Source organism: Papio anubis, chromosome 19, assembly GCF_008728515.1.
Source record: "Papio anubis isolate 15944 chromosome 19, Panubis1.0, whole genome shotgun sequence".
NCBI lineage: Eukaryota > Metazoa > Chordata > Mammalia > Primates > Cercopithecidae > Papio > Papio anubis.
Genome location: NC_044994.1, coordinates 54,815,006 through 54,832,959, shown reverse-complemented (window position 1 = coordinate 54,832,959; position 17,954 = coordinate 54,815,006). Strand labels below are relative to the sequence as shown.

The following is a 17,954-nucleotide window of genomic DNA, read 5'->3' as shown; positions in this document are numbered from 1 at the left end:
AAACAAATTTCAAAATATTGTGGATAAACTTTATAAGGCTTTTTACTAATAGACCTTTCAAATAACCGAAAATATACAATGCAAACTGGAATAAACCATTGAGTTATAAGTATATCTGCCTTGGTAAATAACTAATATGACATACTATAAAATGGAGGGCTGAGTGTGGTGGCTCATACCTATAATCTGAGCACTTTGGGAGGCTGAGGTAGGGGACTGTTTGAGGGGTTTGAGACCAGCCTGGGAAACGTAGTGAGACATTGTCTCTACAAAAAATCGAAAAATTAGTTGGGCATGGTGGCACATTCCTGTAGACCCCACTAGGAGGCTGAGGTGGGAGGACTGCTTGAGCTGAGAAGGGTGAGGCTGTAATGAGTCATGAGTGAGACACGGCACTCCAGCCTGGGTGACAGAGGGAGACTGTGTCTCAAAAAATAAATGCATAAATAAATAAAATAAAATGAAGTTCCTGGATTACTATGCAATACCTAAAATTTCCAGTTCTTTAAAACAAAATTAACCTAACTACTTTTCTCCAATATTTTTATTACACTATAAATGATTATTCCTTCCAATTATTAAAAAAAGTATTATAAATAATTATAAAATAAAAGTACATAGAAGACTAGATAAATCATCCTAACACCACTAATACTGGGGATAAGGGCAGTAGATCATCATTTTTTTTCCCTGAATTTCTAAATATTCTTTTTTGAACTTTCCCCCATATATAAGTATGTAAAGATATTTGTGTAAAAAATAGAATAAATTTATATATACAATTTTATATCTTGTTTTTTTGTTTTTTTTTTGAGACAGGCTCTTACTCTGTCACTGAGGCTGGAGTGCAGTGGCATGATCATAGCTCACTGTGACCCAAAACTCCTGGGCTCATGTGATCCTCCCACCTCAGCCTTCCAAGTAGCTAGGACTAGAGATGTGCCACCACTGCTGACTGACTTTTTAAATTTTTTTGTAGAGATGGGTCTCATTATGTTGCCCAGGCTGGTGTCAAATTCCTGGCCTCAAGCAGTCCTCCTGCCTTGGCTTCCCGAAGTGCTGGGATCACATATGTATCACTTTTTACAAATGAAGCTTATATAATGAGAAAGTACAATATTATTAAGGCTATTGATACATACTGCTTTCCAAAATAAGTGTACATAGCAATTTGAATTCCACCAATAGTATGTAATAGCATTTGTCAAAGTTCAGTATTATTATTTTTAATCTTCACCAATTTAACATACTATAAAATTATATTTTGTTTAATTATGTATCTCTTTGATTTCTAGTGAACTTGGACATTCTTTTTTTTTGTTTTGTTTTAATGAGACAGAGTTTCACTCTGTCACCAGGCTGGAGTGCAGTGGCGCAATCTCGGCTCACTGCAACCTCCGCCTCCCAGGTTCAAGCAATTCTCCTGCCTCAGCCTCCCGAATAGCTGGGGCTATAGGCGCCCGCCACCACGCCCAGCTAATTTTTTGTATTTTTAGTAGAGATGGGGTTTCACCATGTTGGCCAGGATGGCCTCGATCTCTTGACCTCGTGATCTGCCCGCCTCGGCCTCCCAAAGTGCTGATATTACAGGTGTGAGTCTCCACGTCCCGCCACTTTCTTTCAAAAATATATTGACCATCTATTTTTGGGGTTCATGTGTGAATTATCTATTCATGTCTTTTGATCTTGCATTTAATACCTAGATATTCCTGATATATTAATTGATTTGGCCATTGCTGCCCTAAGCAGAAACTCCACTTGAGTACTATCTTCTCTTTTCTTAGGCCCATGTCGCGGCGCCTTATTACCTACTCTGAAGTCTCTAACCTGCGTAGGAAAACATGTACACCCAATGGTGAACTTTTATCAACCAATATTCTGGTGCTATGATACCAGGCTTCACTGTTTTATTCCTCACTTTAATAGAATGTTAGGTATGGTGTTGGCTGTTAATTTCAGATAAATATTTCTTATTAAATATCCATCTATTATTAGTTTACTAAGTCTTTTTCATCTTCCTTCTAATATTTTAAATCATATATACAAGCTTAGATTAGAGCTACTTTGGTCATGAGACATTGTTCTTCAATAATACTATTATTATTTCTCTAAAGGTTTTAAAAAACTCATTTATTCAACAGGGAGACTCTTTGGGGAAAGCAAACATACACTTTAATCTTCAACTTGGCATTATTATGGCCATTGAAAAATATATTTTCTAATTTTTTATAGTTCCAAGCCAACAACTTCATATTCTCCAAGAAAAAAAAGCTCTGATGTCTTTTAATATAATAAATATGATGTCACAAAAGAAAAACAATCTCTCAATTCATTAAAATCTACTCCATCTTGTCAGAAAGAAAAATTATTTATGGAAGAAAGTAATTCTAACCCTATATGGACTTTGGATTTTAAGACTAATAACAGGTTATATTAAAGCTTCAAGGTAAATGTGCTTCTTTAGATTAAGCCACAATTCTTTTCCAGGAGAAGCAAATGCCTTTTGTGTTCCAAATGTCCTAATGTACAAGAAGAGTTTGGAAAAATTAGCCTCTTTTATTAAGAATCTACCATATTTCAATATGAAGTATTTTAACTACAGAGCATTTCTTCAAATACCAGGATGCCTATTGTGTAACTTCTTAACAATCCACTTTATAACTCAGAAACAAATAATCAGGTACTTTCATCACAGTTGGTAAACTGGTAAAACCTGTTCATAAGTTTTATCAAGTATGAGAACTAAACCTATTATACACAGTCGTGCAGATGGATTTTTTAAATCACATACAAAAGTAGTTTTATTTATATTTACATTTACTATTTTAGTACTGCTGAAAAAATAGGTTTTTACTATAATTTAAAAACTTAGTCTCAGATCCTTGAAAATTACATGGCACTTTAAGAACCAAATGCATCAGAAAATGGACCAGCTGTCGACTAATAAGAGTATTAGGTAATTTAAATATTTATTGAACAACTACTGTGTACTAGGTCACTGACAGGAATAGCAAAATATTAAAGTATAATTTTTTTAAAGGACATGGATATATAAGTTTAAGTATTTATGTTTATATATGCTTACATCTGCATTGTTTTTATAAACATGCACAATCCATTATTAATAATAACTGACTCTGAGGAGCAGAATGTACATTTTTCACTACATATTTCTCTTTGTATTATCTGAACTTTTTGTTTTTATTTTTGGTATTTTCCCCCATAGTCACACTTAATATGTACTTCAATAGGGGGACTTTATAATTTAAAAATCATGAAAGTATCCAATTCACAATTAAATGGAAAAAAATCAAGCAATTCGCTTTATATTACAATTCTTTCAGTAAAGATGATTTATTGAACCATGCTTAAAAAAATCTGTCATGAGAAAGAAATACATAATTATAAATTAAATAAATATAAAGATACTGCTAATGAAAGACTTACTTTAAAAGTAATTCTATTTAAACCTGAGGTTGTGTGTAAACATTTTAAAATGTTATTCATAGGCCGGGCGCGGTAGCTCACGCCTGTAATCCCAGCACTTTGGGAGGCTGAGATGGGCGGATCACGAGTTCAGGAGATCGAGATCATCCTGGCTGAAATGGTGAAACTCTGTCTCTACTAAAAATACAAAAAATTAGCTGGGCATGGTGGCACGCGCCTGTAGTCCCAGCTACTTGGGAGGCTGAGGCAGGAGAATCACTGGAACCCGGGAGGCAGAGGTTGCAGTAAGCTGAGATCTGCACTCCAGCCTGGGCAACAGAGCATGTCTCTGCCTCAAGAAAAGAAAGAAAAAAAGAAAAAAAAAGTTATTCACTTAAGGAGGGATCTCAGAGATGTATGTCAAAGAAAGAGCCTATAAGCCTACTTCTAAAATATGAAAGTTAAAAAAATATAAGACTATAAATTTTCTACTTTGGAAATAATGTAAAATTCATTCAATACTAATGAAAACTTTCTTTTATGTGGGCATTGTATTTATAAACACCAGAGTAAAACCACAAAGGTACTCTGCCTCCTCCCACTCAAGGTCACTTCTGAAATTATCTGGAAGGCCTAGGTATACTAGTAACCTTGGTGATAAAGAAAAGAAAGATGTGAAACACTTTACAATACACGTGATACACCAGAAGAGAAAGGCTAATTTCTGGATAGACCAGGATCTTGGTCTATCTTTTCTTTAAAAAAAAAAAAGTTGGGGACAGCCTTTTACTTTTAGCAACTGCAGCACTCACATTTATATTTTCCTGATCCTCAATTCTTCTCCAATGATGGGGTTAATTTTTCACTGACCCCTATGTCCAAAATATTTGAGAGTTAAAAGGAATTTTTAAGATAGTACAATCCCCTCACTTTAACAGATGAGAGAACTGAAGTTATGTACTTACGCAGTATTTACTAAGCTATAGTGAGGAGTACAAAGATAAAACTTCGGTAAAACTTTGTCCTTGTCTTAAGGAAGCTTATAAATCATTGGAATTAAGTCATATACATGGATAACAATAATACAATTGGCTTACTTTATCCTAAAGGTTAAAAAATTAATCTGTGAGCAAGCCAGAAGAAGAATTCAAGCCTCCCAGTTTGCAGCCCATTGTCTTTTTCTCTCTGTCACAAGGTTTCAGAAAGAGGGGAACTTCAAAGTCAAGATTTAAACTTGGGAAGAAACTTACATGCTAAAACTTTACTGACAAGCTATTCACTTAAAATTTCTATAATACAGGATGACTTTATCATATGAAAAGCTATTAGTAAAGAGAATGATTACTGTTAATGCTGACAACAATAGTAATTATTATTAACATTCTTTTTGACCACTTATTCTGTGCCAGATACTTTACACAGATAACTTTTCATAACAACCCCATGCTAAAGGAGTCATTACCATCTGCATTTTACAGTAAAGGAAACAAAGACTATCCAGAGTCATGCAATGAGGGAGTGGCAGAATACAAATATGAACTCAAGCTCTCCAACAGCAAAGCCTGAGCTCTAAACCATCGGTTCTCTTGAACAATATGTAAGAGTATCCAGGTTCTGATCGCCTAGATTCCAGGTAAGTTGGGTTTGATACTGTGAATGGCCTCAGAAACACAGCCTTGATGGAATCTTGCTCAGACAGAGTTGAGGAAATCGGATATAAAGTAAAAGGTTAATTTTCACAAGAAAATATTCCCTACTTATAAATGTATAGGAAACTACTACCTAAAGATCAATTCTTTAACATAACTTCAATATTTACTGAAAGCTTGTATCCCAGGCACAATATTAAGTACTGGTGATACATAGATAAATTTTCTATAAACTGTCTACCTTAGGCATTTGTGCTAGGCATGAAAGAGGACAATATAAGACCTACAAGCTAACATCTTAAAAAAAATCTAGTCAGCTAAAACATCTACACACAAACATTTCAATAATATTATTAAGAGTTAATTAGGAACACATGTTCACAGGTCTGTATATAATTAATTTCCATAAGTGGAACAGACAAAAAAAACCCTCCAGTTCAGAAGATTTAGAGATCACTATGGGCTGGAGAAGCTTTTGGGAAAGGAAGGAATATAAACAGGACCTTCCTTTAAGGATGCACAGAATTTAGAAAAAATATGGAACAGAGGACAAGTATTCCACGAGAAGAAAAAATAATGTGGACAAGGGCGCCAGGCAAGAAAACATAATATTAATATAAATATAATAAATACAAATATTCAAGAAAATATAAGGCATGTTTCAAGGGAAAAATGAAGAAACAATGTGAGTAGAATAAAGGTTTTGCATATGGACAACATGGTTGAAAGGGCAGGAAGAAGCAAAACTAAAGGGATCACTTTATTATACATAGCCACAATAAAATATTTTAAAGCCACTTTTATACTTTAACAAATACACCATACAAAAATAGAAGAAATTTAAAAATTCCTAGTGAGGTTTATACATTTTTTTTCTGTCATATATATTTTTTATTACTAAAAAAGGTTTGAAAAAGTTGTTTTGGACAGGAGGAAGCAATTTTATTTAAAAGACTTTAGCTAGAATGACAAGAATGAATAACTCTTTAAAATCAAGTCAGAGTAAGAATGGAGGAAGAGATTAAAGCTATAGGATAAGGCTAAAACTGATGGTATAAATGTGAGCTAAAGTCTGAACTAAGGGAGCACACAAGCACACACTCATAGGTGGTTAGAAGGAACAGAAACGTCAACGATACTATCTTGAGCAATCTTACCCACCCACAACAGGACTAGCTGGTTTCAAAAACAAATGAACATTATTTCTGACGGCTGAGGATTTTTGACTTCATAGGTGAGAAAATCTGGAAGGCTACACCCATGATTGCAACTGTGTTCTACTCCTCCTTAAGGTTTTGTCATGCTCCGTGACTACATCAGAAACTTACAAGTAGCCATGCAGCAAACCCTGAAGATTAAAAAAAAAGAGAGCACAAGCTAATTTGGCCTTGTTAGTTTATTTCACGCAGAGGGACAGTTGATGACTATATCTGGCTGCCAGCTGAGGTTTAGTTGATCCTGGGCTTTGCCCAGATATCCTACAATCACATGTAGGATGTGAATATCCTAAATTTGATTAAGTTTAATGCTACACAGTGTGGGTGCCTTGATGAAATGAAGTGATGCTTCAGGCGGATTATTCATCTGTGACTTAGTGTGGTGCTATGGTTTGTCACTCTAATTATTTTTAAATGATCAATTTTGTACTACCTGGCTTGCCTTCTGCATTAAGAAGTGATTTACCCCAGGTGAAAGAGCTAGTAAGTGGCAGAGACAGAATTGAAGATCAGACATTGGTACAAGTCCAGTGGTCTTCAAACAATAGGCTGAATTCAAAATTATAGTTGGTGGCCGGGCGCGGTGGCTCAAGCCTGTAATCCCAGCACTTTGGGAGGCCGAGACGGGTGGATCACGAGGTCAGGAGATAGAGACCATCCTGGCTAAAGTGGTGAAACCCCGTCTCTACTAAAAAAATACAAGAAGTGTAGCCGGGCGAGGTGGCGGGCGCCTGTAGTCCCAGCTACTCGGGAGGCTGAGGCAGGAGAATGGCGTGAACCCGGGAGGCGGAGCTTGCAGTGAGCCGAGATCGCGACAGTGCACTCCAGCCTGGGTGACAGAGCGAGACTCTGTCTAAAATTAGACACATAAAAAAAAAAAAAAATATATATATATATATATATATATATATATATAGTTGGTATAGTCTGGCACAGACCTACTGTTGTTTTATCAGTCACAAATGTTTCCACAGCTACTCTGATGAAGCCCTTATTTCTCTATTTGTTCACACCAATATGAGATGTCTGTCCTGTATCCTACTATAATCTAAACATATTACCTCTAGGGCATTCTTCTTGATCCCGCTATCTTTCGCTGAATCTTGGTAAATACCATTGCTATATCCAATTGTAACGAGTATTCAATTCTCAGAAATCTATGAGGAATCTATTCTTAAAGAAAATTAATCAGTTTACAGTCAACTTGTTCAGGTTTTCCTATATAGATTTCCTTAGTTTGTAGAAACTAAGTATACCGTAGATGTGAAGTTTTTCAACTGATATTTGTAATTCAGATATAAGTACTGTGTATTTTTAGACAAGGCTGGGAGGCTGGGAGCTGCAGGACAGGGTGGAACAGCACAGTTAAAAGCTAAATTAAAAACAAATACACAAAATTTAATTTTTGACTGAAAAATGCCAAACCACCAATCTAGGTTTTTAATAAACATTTTGAAGTTCCAGCTCTAACTTGCTTGTTTGAAAAGTAGGAAGTAAAATTTTAATTTTTCACAGAAATAAGGTTGGTTTTCCCAGATTAGTACCCTTATCTTGCTTCCTTTTAGAGTACCACAAGAGGCTAAAATGTCATATTATATTTTTGCAACTACTCCAGTGGAATCACCCTATTATATGGTAAGCAGATGATGGTAAGCAGGGAGTTCCCAGATGATGTTTTAAACATTAAAAATACAAGACCTATTATCTTTCCTTCACCTGTACTTCCTTTTCCTTTTCTTACTCAGGATAGAGTCTAAATATAGTCAAATAATAAAGTTACTATTTATTCAAAATTTTAACCATCCTTGAGGGTCACACTTAACTTTTACTTTCTCCACAGGCCCATTTCATTTCCACAATCAACAAGGTTTTTCTACATCAGAATGTTTACATTCTGTAAACATTTTCTTTGCCATAGGAGACTATTCTCAAATTATTTCAGGTGTTAGTCTTACCTCTCCATCAAGAACATAAGCTCAAAGATATGCATTAAACTTTTAGATCACTGCAATCCTTAACTTATCACAATGTTTAATAAATATATCGATGTAAAAATACCGAATACCAACTATATTCAGGCCACCATGCCAAGCAGGGATGATATCTAACTAAATTTCCACAGAAATAAATTTGAAACAATTGGAAAGACATAGGAAAGAAAAATGACAGTTACACAGTAGATATATTTAGGAATGTCTATGGCCCAGAGAATAGTGGAAAGTCTAATTCAGGTAAAAGCAGTGAAGTTAATAAATTTTAGAAATGTTGTGATGGGGCCGTGCGCAGTGGCTCACGCCTGTAATCCCAGCACTTTGGGAGGCCGAGGCAGGTGGATCACTTGAGGCCAGGAATTCAAGACATGCCTGGCCAACATGGCAAAATCTAATCTCTACCAAAAACACAAAAATTAGCCAGGCATGGTGGTAGGGGCTTGTAATCCCAGCTACTGAGGAGGCTGAGGCACCAGAGTCACTTGTACCCAGGAGGCAGAGGTTGCAGCCAGCCGAGATTGCGCCACTGCACTCCAGTCTGGCCGACAGAGGGAGACTACGTCTCAAAAAAAAAAAAAAAAAAAGAAAAGAAAAAAAAAAGGAAAAAAAAAATATTGCGCTGGTGTTTTCTCTCTCAGAAAGCAGAGAAAACACTAAATCCAATCCCAACTTAACAGAGGGGAACTACTTTATAAAGTAGAAGGGATGAAAACTTTGTAAGAAAGCAATCGTGACATCTTACATCTTAGTGTTGGCGATACTAGGAAAGGAACACTGGGCATAGTTGGATATATGCTCTCAGAGTTCTGAGAAACGATAGGTCAGATCATGAAAGGAAGATTTTAGGTCGGGCACGGTGGCTCACGCTTGTAATCCCAGCACTTTGGGAGGCCGAGGTTGGCGGATCACATGAGGTCAGAAGTTTGAGACCAGCCTGGCCAACGTGGTGAAACCCGGTCTCTACTGAAAATACAAAAATTAGCTGAGTGAGGTGGCGCACGCCTGTAGTCCTAGGTATTCGGGAGGCTGAGGTAGGAGAACTGCTTGAAACGGGGAGGTGGAGGTTGCAGTGAGCCAAGATTGCACCACTGCACTCCAGCCTGGCCACAGAAGGAGACTCCGTCTTTAAAAAAAAAAAAAAATAGGAAGATGATTTTGGAAGGCTGCAAGCTCACAAGTGAAATGATTACATTCAAACATAAATGCCTACCTCCTGATTAGCTGCCTTATAAAAATTTGAAGGCATAGTAAAAGAAATCTATCACCAAAAGGCATGTTAGTTGCCCTCTCCACTTGATCGCATTACATCTCTATTGTGCAAAGAACTGGGTTAATCTTAAGAAATTACAGTCTAATTTTGATTAGAGCCCTAATGCTTCAAACAGAAAATGCGTTACTCTTGCTAAGTTACTATAACCTGCTCAGTGTTAATCAATGTCATTACCACAATTTTTATCTTGCATTGTAACTAGAAAACGAAGTAATTACTGAATAGAAGCTATCTTGGCTCACCTGGCAGAAATACAGGGTACACACATGCACACACACAGAGTGTGTGTATATTCCAGCAAATAATATTACATATAAAAGATCTAATTGGTTCATCGTGTAAATTTAGTAGGAACATTACAATGATGCTACAAGAATTTATCCAAAACTGAGGTTTCCTTAGAATATCTGTTAAAAGTAATTTTATTCAGTTAATAGAAATTCTATTGAAAACATCAAACTTATAAAGCTATATATCCTGTTCATATTTGAATGTTTTATAAATATGGATTATTCTTATAATCAAGAAAAAAAATTAAACAGTATGAAGACTTCTTAAAGTATGTTTAAAAGCACAACTGTATTACAGTATTAACTTAAGTCAACAGTTTTAGGGAAATAATTCACTAAATCTAAAATTATAAAGGTTAATAATAAGATTATATTGTTCTTAAACATCATTAAATAAAGAAAATCACTTTTTATTATACATTTATTGTTCTGAAGTATTCTGAATTTTCAGATCAGACACATATCAAAAACACATATACAAAAACAAATCAAAATAATGTTTTAGATAATCTATACTACCAATCTTTAAACCGTTTACAATCAGCCAACAAGTGCTTATTATTATAAAATCACACCCAAGTAGTATCAATCGACATGCTAAAATTGAATATATAGAGGACCTCTAAAAATAGGCAGTAGCCCTGTCCTAGACAATATAATTTGTATGATCAGGAGCTTTGTTGAAATCTTCCGAATACAGTACTGAGCACAGTTTTATACAAGTATTTTAAAACTGTACTAAAGTTTGTACTATAAATGTCTGCATGTTTATAGGAGGAATATTTAAGAAATATTTCTTTTCTCCTTTATGATACCTTCATTAAAATACAGTTCCTGCCATCATAGACCTAATTGTAAAAGTCGAAACTATAAAACTTGTAAGAGAAAATCTTTGCAACTCTGGGGTAGGCAAATATTTCTTAAAAGGAGATACAGAACATAAATTATTAAAGAAAAAAACAGTCAATTGGATTTGACGAAATCAAAAGCTTTTGTTCACAAGACACACTGGTTTTTGGGTTTTTTTTTTTTTTTGATACAGGATCTCGTTCTTTCACCCAGGCAGTGCAGTGGTATCATCATGGCTCACTGCAGCCTCGGCCACCTGGGCTCAAGCGATCCTCCTATCTGAGCCTCTCAAGTAGCTGGGATCACAGGCATAGGCCACCACGCACGGCTAATTTTTGTATTTTTTTTTTTGTAGTGATGGAGTTTTGTCATGTTGCCCAGGCTGGTCTCAAACTCCTGGGCTCAAACCATCTGCTCACTTCATCCTCCCAAAGTGCTGGGATTACAGGTGTGAGCCACTGCGCCTGGTCTGAGACACATCATTAAGAAAATACAAAAGCAAATCAGACTGGAAGAAAATATTTGCAAAATTCACATTTGATAATGGACATATAGAGAACTCTTACAACTCAATAATGAAACAAAACCAACATGTAAACAACCTAATTTAAAAAAGGGCAAAATAATATCCCTGATGAACATCAATGCAAAAATCCTCAATAAAATACTGGCAAATCGAATGCAGCAGCACGTCAAAAAGTTTATTCACTACAATCAAGTTGGTTTCATCCCTGAGTTGCAAGATTGGTTCAACATACACAAATCAGTAATGTAATTCATCACATAAACAGAACTAAAGACAAAAACTACATGATTATCTTAACAGATGCAGAAAAGGCCTTTGATAAAATTCAACATTCCTTTATGTTAAAAACTCTCAATACACGAGGTATTGAAAGAACACACCTCAAAATAATAAGAGCCATATATGACAAACCCACAGCCAATATCATACTGAATGGGCAAAAGCTGGAAGCAATCCCCTTGAAAACCAGCACAAGACAAGGATACCCTCTCACTACTCCTATTCAACATGGTATTGGAAGTTCTGGCCAGGGATCAGGCAAGAGAAAGAAATGAAGGGTATTCAAATAGGAGGCGAGGAAGTTAAATTGTCTTTGTTTGCAGATGACATAATCCTGTATCTAGAAAACCCCATTGTCTCAGCCCCAAAACTTCTTAAGCTGATAGGCAACTACAGCAAAGTCTCAGGAAACAAAATCAACGTGCAAATATCACAGGGATTCCTACACACCAACAACAGACAACCAGAGAGCCAAATCATGAATGAACTCCCATTCATAATTGCTACAAAGAGAATAAAAGACCTAGGAATGCAGCTAACGAAGTGAAGGACCTCTAACTACAAACTACTGCTAAAGGAAATCAGAGACAACACAATAAATGGATGCTCATGGATAGGAAGAATCAATATCATGAAAATGGCTACACTGCCCAAAGTAATTTATAGATTCAATGCTATTCCCATTTAACTACGATCGACATTCTTCATAGAATTAGAAAAAACTTTTAAAATTCCTATGGAACCAAAAAAGAACCCATATAGCCAAGACAATCCTCAGCAAAAAGAACAAAGCTGGAAGCATCACGCTACCTGACTTCAGACTATATTACAAGGTTACAGTAATCAAAACAGCATGGTACTGGTACAAAAACAGACCCAGACCAACGGAACAGAAGAGAGCACTCAGAAATAAGACTGGATACTTTGACATCTGATCTTTGACATCTGATCTTTAACCATCTGATCTTTGACAAACTTGACATAAACAAGCAAAGGGAAAAGAATTCTCTATTTAATAGAATGCTGGGAGAACTGGCTAGCTATATGCAGAAAATTGACACTGGACTCCTTCCTTACAACTTACACAGAAATTAACTCAAGATGGATTAAAGACTTAAATGTAAAACCCAAAATTATGAAAACCCTTGAAGAAAATCTAGGCAATACCATTCAGGACATAGGCATGGGCAAAGATTTCATGCCAAAAATGCCAAAAGCAATTGCAACAAAAGTAGAAATTGGCAAATGGGATCTAATTAAACCTAAGAGCTTCTGCACAGCAAAATAAACTATCAGAGAGAACAGACAACCTACAGAATGGGAGAAAATGTTTGCAATCTATCCATCTGATAAAGATCTAACATCCATAGTCTACAAGGAATTTAAACAAATTTACAAGAAAAAACAAATAATCCCATTAAAAAGTGGGCAAAGGACATGAACGAACATTTCTCAAAAGAAGACATTCACGCGGCCAACAAGCATATGAAAAAAAGCTCAACACCACTGATCATTAGAGAAATGCAAATCAAAACCACAATGAAATGCCATCTTAGGCCAGTCAGAATGGTGATTATTACAGTCAAGAAACAACAGACACTGGAGAGGTTGCAGAGAAATAGGAACGCTTTTACACTGTTGGTGGGACTGTAAATTAGTTAAACCATTGTGGAAGACAGTGTGGCAATTCCTCTAAGACCTAGAACCAGAAATACCATTTGACCCAGCAATCTCATTACTACTGGGTATATGCCCAAAGGAATGTAAATCATTCTATTATACAGATACACACACGTGTATCTTCATTGCAGCACTATTCACAATAGGAAAGACATGGGAATCAACCCAAATGCCCATCAATGATAGACTGGATAAAGAAAATGTGATACATGTACACCATGGAATACTATGCGGCCAGCCATAAAAAGCAACAGGATCATGTTCTTTGTAGGCACATAGATGGAGCTGGGAGCCATTAGCCTCAGCAAACTAACACAGGAACAGAAAACCAAACACCGCATGTTCTCATTTATAAGTAGGAGCTGAACGATGAGAACACATGGACATGGGGGATGATGGGGAGAGCATCAGGAAAAATAGCTAATGTGTGCTGGGCGTAATATCTAGGTGATGGGTTAATCTGTGCAGCAAACCACTATGACGCATGTCTACCTATGTAACCAACCTGTACACCCTGCACATGTACCCTGGAAGTTGAAGGGGAAAAAAAGAGAGCAAAAGATTGAATAGGCATTTCATAAAAAATAGGCATTTCATAAAAAACTAAAGGCATAGGAAAAGGACCTAAAAATCATTAGTCATCAGGGAAATAGGAATTAAAGCCACGATAAGATACTGCTAAAATTCTTACTAAAATGACAGATTAAAAAGCCTGAAAATACCAAGTGTTTAGGAGATGTACAGAAACTGGAACTCTTATACATTGGTGGTGGAAATTTTAAATGGTCCATTTTGGAAAACAATTTGGCAGTTTCTTATAAAGACGTAAATGGGAGCTTTCTTTATAATAACACAAAACTGGAAAAAACACAAATGTCTGAAAAAACACAAATGTTTTTATCCCCCCCTTTCAGGGATAAAACCAAAAAGGAATGATCTAGAAATACACACAAAGACACAGATGACTTTTAAAAACATTCTGAGCAAAAGAAGGCAGACACACAAAAAAATACGTTCTATGATTCTATTTACATGGAATTTTAGAACTGGCAAAACTTATCTACAGAAGTAGTTCTCAACTGGGGAAATTATGCCCTCCCCTTCCCTGGCCAATGCTGGAGACATTTTTGGTTGTCATAACTGGGGTGGCATAGGTATGGGGGTGGTTGCTACAGGGATCTGGTGGGTAGAGGTCAGGGATGCTGTTAAACATTCTATAATACACAGGCCAGCAGCCACGGCAAAGCATTACCAGGCCCAAAATGTTGAGAGTGCCCAGGCCCAGGTTGAGAAATTCTGTTCTAAGTGATCAGTGGTGGTTTAGATGGAAGTAAGGATATTGAATGAAGGAATTCTGGGGATAATAAAAATGCCCTACATTTTATTTTATTTTTATTTATTTATTTATTTATTTTTGAGATGGAGTCTCGCTCTGTTGCCCAGGCTGGAGTGCAGTGGCACGATCTCGGCTTACTGCAACCTCCGCTGCCTAGGTTCAAGCAATTCTCCTGCCTCAGCCTCCCATGTAGCTGGGATTACAGGTGCCCACCACCACGCCTGGCTAATTTTAGTAATTTTAGTAGAGAAGGTATTTCACCATGTTGGCCAGGCTGGCCTCGAACTCCTGACCTTGTGATCTGCCTGCCTAGGCCTCCCAAAGGGTTGGGATTACAGGCGTGAGCCACCACACCCTGCCGATGTTCTGTATTTTAATTGTGGTAGTGACTGACTTGTCAAAACTCACCAAATTGCATACACTTAAAAAGTGTAAATTTTACTGTATGCAAATTTTACATCCAAGTTGATGCTAAAAACTATAATGCCTGTATAAAACTATGTTAAACAGTTTAATCCATTTTTTGTTTTTTAAAATACATGCACAGAAAAGACTGGTAAGGCAACTACCATTAAAGACAGGAAAAACCAATACCATTTGTGGGATTATGGATAATTTTGAATTTTTTGCCCTGTTGTTCATTTGCTTAGTATTAACTAAAAATTTAATAACCTTTATGTGTACACACACACAGAGAGACAGACACACACACATATATATCCAGTACCTAAAACAGGTACAGATAAATAAGGATCTTAGAAAAGCACAGGTGCACATGAATATTTAATTGTGATATTTGATCATAAGACTCTAGTTATTTCAAGAAACCATAAAAATGTGTAATGCAAAGGCACTTAGAAGTAAAGTTTTACTCTAAAACACTGCTAAACTATTTACTGAGCTCAATTATAATTCTTTCAATACAAAAGTCAGCAAGGATGAATTTTCACTAGAAACAATGCTATGATAACCCTAATAAGACAGGGTGAAAAGGTCAAGAAATTCTTTAAAATTAAATGAATAAAGTTATCAAGTAAGGAATAATCCATTTCACCGTATTAATACGGTTGAAAACATAGCAGATACAATTCAGTTATGTTCATCAACAGGCCAGGGACTGAGCAAAGCGTGAGGAATTTACTATAAAAATGTCCGTGAAGAACTGACCAATGGAGAAAAATGGCATTGCCAACAAATCACACACAAACGGGCTAAAGGCTATGATGGAGGTTTGAAGGTGGTACAATGAAAGAAGTCAAGCAACCACCTGGAGGAAGCATTTACAAAGGTGACATCTTAGCTAGACCTTGTCTGGTGAAAAATCATGAGATAATTTAGAAATCTTAGAAATAACACAAAAACCAATAAATAAATAAATAAATAAAAATAAATAAAAACAAACACCACCACCACACATAACAATTTTGTTACACTGCTGTCTGATTTTTAGTCTTAAAGGTCAGCAATGAGAAAATCTTTTCCCGAAAAAGAAGATTATCCTACATATTGAGTAAGGAAATTATATCCCATATCCAAGGGGGAAATATATTTAAGATTCACCTTGATAGAAAATGCACTCCCTAAGCTTCCACCACGTCTACGTTTGGCAATTTAAGTCTCTGGCACTATTCAAAAGCATAGTGATTAAAAAAAAAACCAATTAGGCTGCAGTTTAAAAATACTATATGAACACTTGTTAATATAGAATTAATATACGGCCTCATACTAAAACATCACAATACATTAGTAAGTGAATATTTTAAGATACCTCCCAAAAGGGAGACACTGGGAATCCTACATACAGTACAGTACATCTTTGACAATAAGTTTTCAAGCCATAAGAGATGCTTACAAATATGTGGGGTAAACGATTACTCTATGTTGCTAAAAATGATTCCAACCAGGTAAAAAGGTCAACTCCTATCTAATGCAGAGAGAAAAGCCTGCAAGGTGGTGGGATGGTGAGAAAGACTCCTGGTAGAACCTGTCTGCCTTGCTCCTTGGATTTCCTGTAATTTTGAACATTACTGAAATTAAAGCATTGAAACTGAATTACATCAACTTTATTTCAGCAGAACAAATTTTGTGCAGCAGAAAACCCAGTTTTGGCGGTGAAAAAGTCGTCCCAAAGACAAAGGGTCTTAAGTACATCTGACTTTTCAGAGACAGCAGCAATGTGTCCTATTCTTTCTCTCCTGGCTCAGACTCAAAGAACTACTGCAGGCAATTCAGGTAACACTATTTCCTGGTAGTGTGATTCAGGTAACTGGAGAAAAGGAAAAAATGCTTAAAGCAATAAACTAGTATAAAAGGGAACCTTCTGGAGTCCCGTAATAGCCAGTGAACTAGAAACTCTTGATATTTTATAGATATTGACACCAATAGGGGAGCCAGGAGCCAAGTGCAACACCAGCCAAGGGTTGGAGGCAGGAAGAGAGAACAGTCACTGCCTGATCCTTTGGCTTCCACCGCAAAAGAGCGCCCCCACCCCAATACTCTCGTTCCTTAAAATGCCCCTATCCTCGGGACCCACGCAGAAATACCCCACTCCCCTACAGTAACTCCTTACAATCCCAACAACCCTGCCGGAGTGTGACAGGCTGCGTCCACTTACTGAGCTGTCCCCCGCCCGACGTTGTACTCGGTTCCCGACCTCCAGCGCCCCCAACGCCGGCTGCTCCTGGGACCCCTGGCGCCCCCATCCCCGGCGGGGTTCCACTTTGCCTCTCGAAGTTGCCTGGATTGGAGAAGTAGTCGCGCAGCCGAGGCAACTCCCGGCCGCTCTCTAACAGCTCGGTATGCAGCTCCAGGGCGGTCAGCAAGTACTGATCGCGCAACAGCTGAGCAGCGATCGCATCAATTGACAATCGGGCCGGGGTCTCCCCGGTGCCCCCCAGGGCCACTGCAGCCGCCGATGCCTCCCCAGGGAGCCCTGGCCGCGCACTGCTTCCTAAGGCCACGGGATCCTGTGGCGACAGCGAGCCCGCAGAGCCAGGATCTAGGCCACTTCCGGCACCCAGCCGAAGTACTGCCCGCCGTTCCTCTGTTGCCGCTACCTCGTCATCGTCCTCATCCGAATCGCTGAGAAATGGATTCACGCCGCCACCACTGCCACTACCTCCAGGCGCCATCGCCGCCATCTTATCCTGTCAGGAGTGTGGGCGCCTCCCTGACTGGCTCCGACAGGCCGCAGCCCGAATCTTCTAGGCCTCAGGGGACACAGCGCACCTCCACAGCCCTGGCCTGACCACCTCCTGCCTCCCGACTTGAAGACAAGGAGTAGGCTCCAAGGCAGGAGATCCGGATGCAGCTGCACCTGATGCCTCAGCCTCTGCTGCACCAGCAGCCCGGCTCTGCAGGCGTCTTCCTGGTCTCCAGTATCGCGAGAACTGGAGCGTGCCCTGCCCCTCTCCCCAATCTAGCCCCGCCCCAGCCCCGCCC

General features: G+C 37.8%; 1 protein-coding gene across 13 annotated transcripts in view; it reads right to left on the bottom strand.

Annotated features, from left to right (window-relative positions):
- Positions 1-17,911, bottom strand: part of RELCH (RAB11 binding and LisH domain, coiled-coil and HEAT repeat containing) — a 121,674-nt gene extending 103,763 nt beyond the window's left edge. For 8 of the 13 annotated variants that reach the window (XR_001897431.3, XM_009192846.4, XM_009192847.4 and 5 more), the window contains exon 1: positions 17,128-17,911. Coding sequence is in view for 10 of the 13 variants with exons in the window: in XM_009192846.4 (XP_009191110.3) it covers positions 17,128-17,653 (526 nt within the window). In the remaining 3 variants the exon portion in view is untranslated. The remainder of the gene's footprint in view (positions 1-17,127) is intronic. The other 5 variants (XR_002518736.2, XM_017951824.3, XM_009192850.4 and 2 more) reach the window with 2 other exon arrangements.
- Positions 17,912-17,954: the final 43 nt, after the last annotated feature.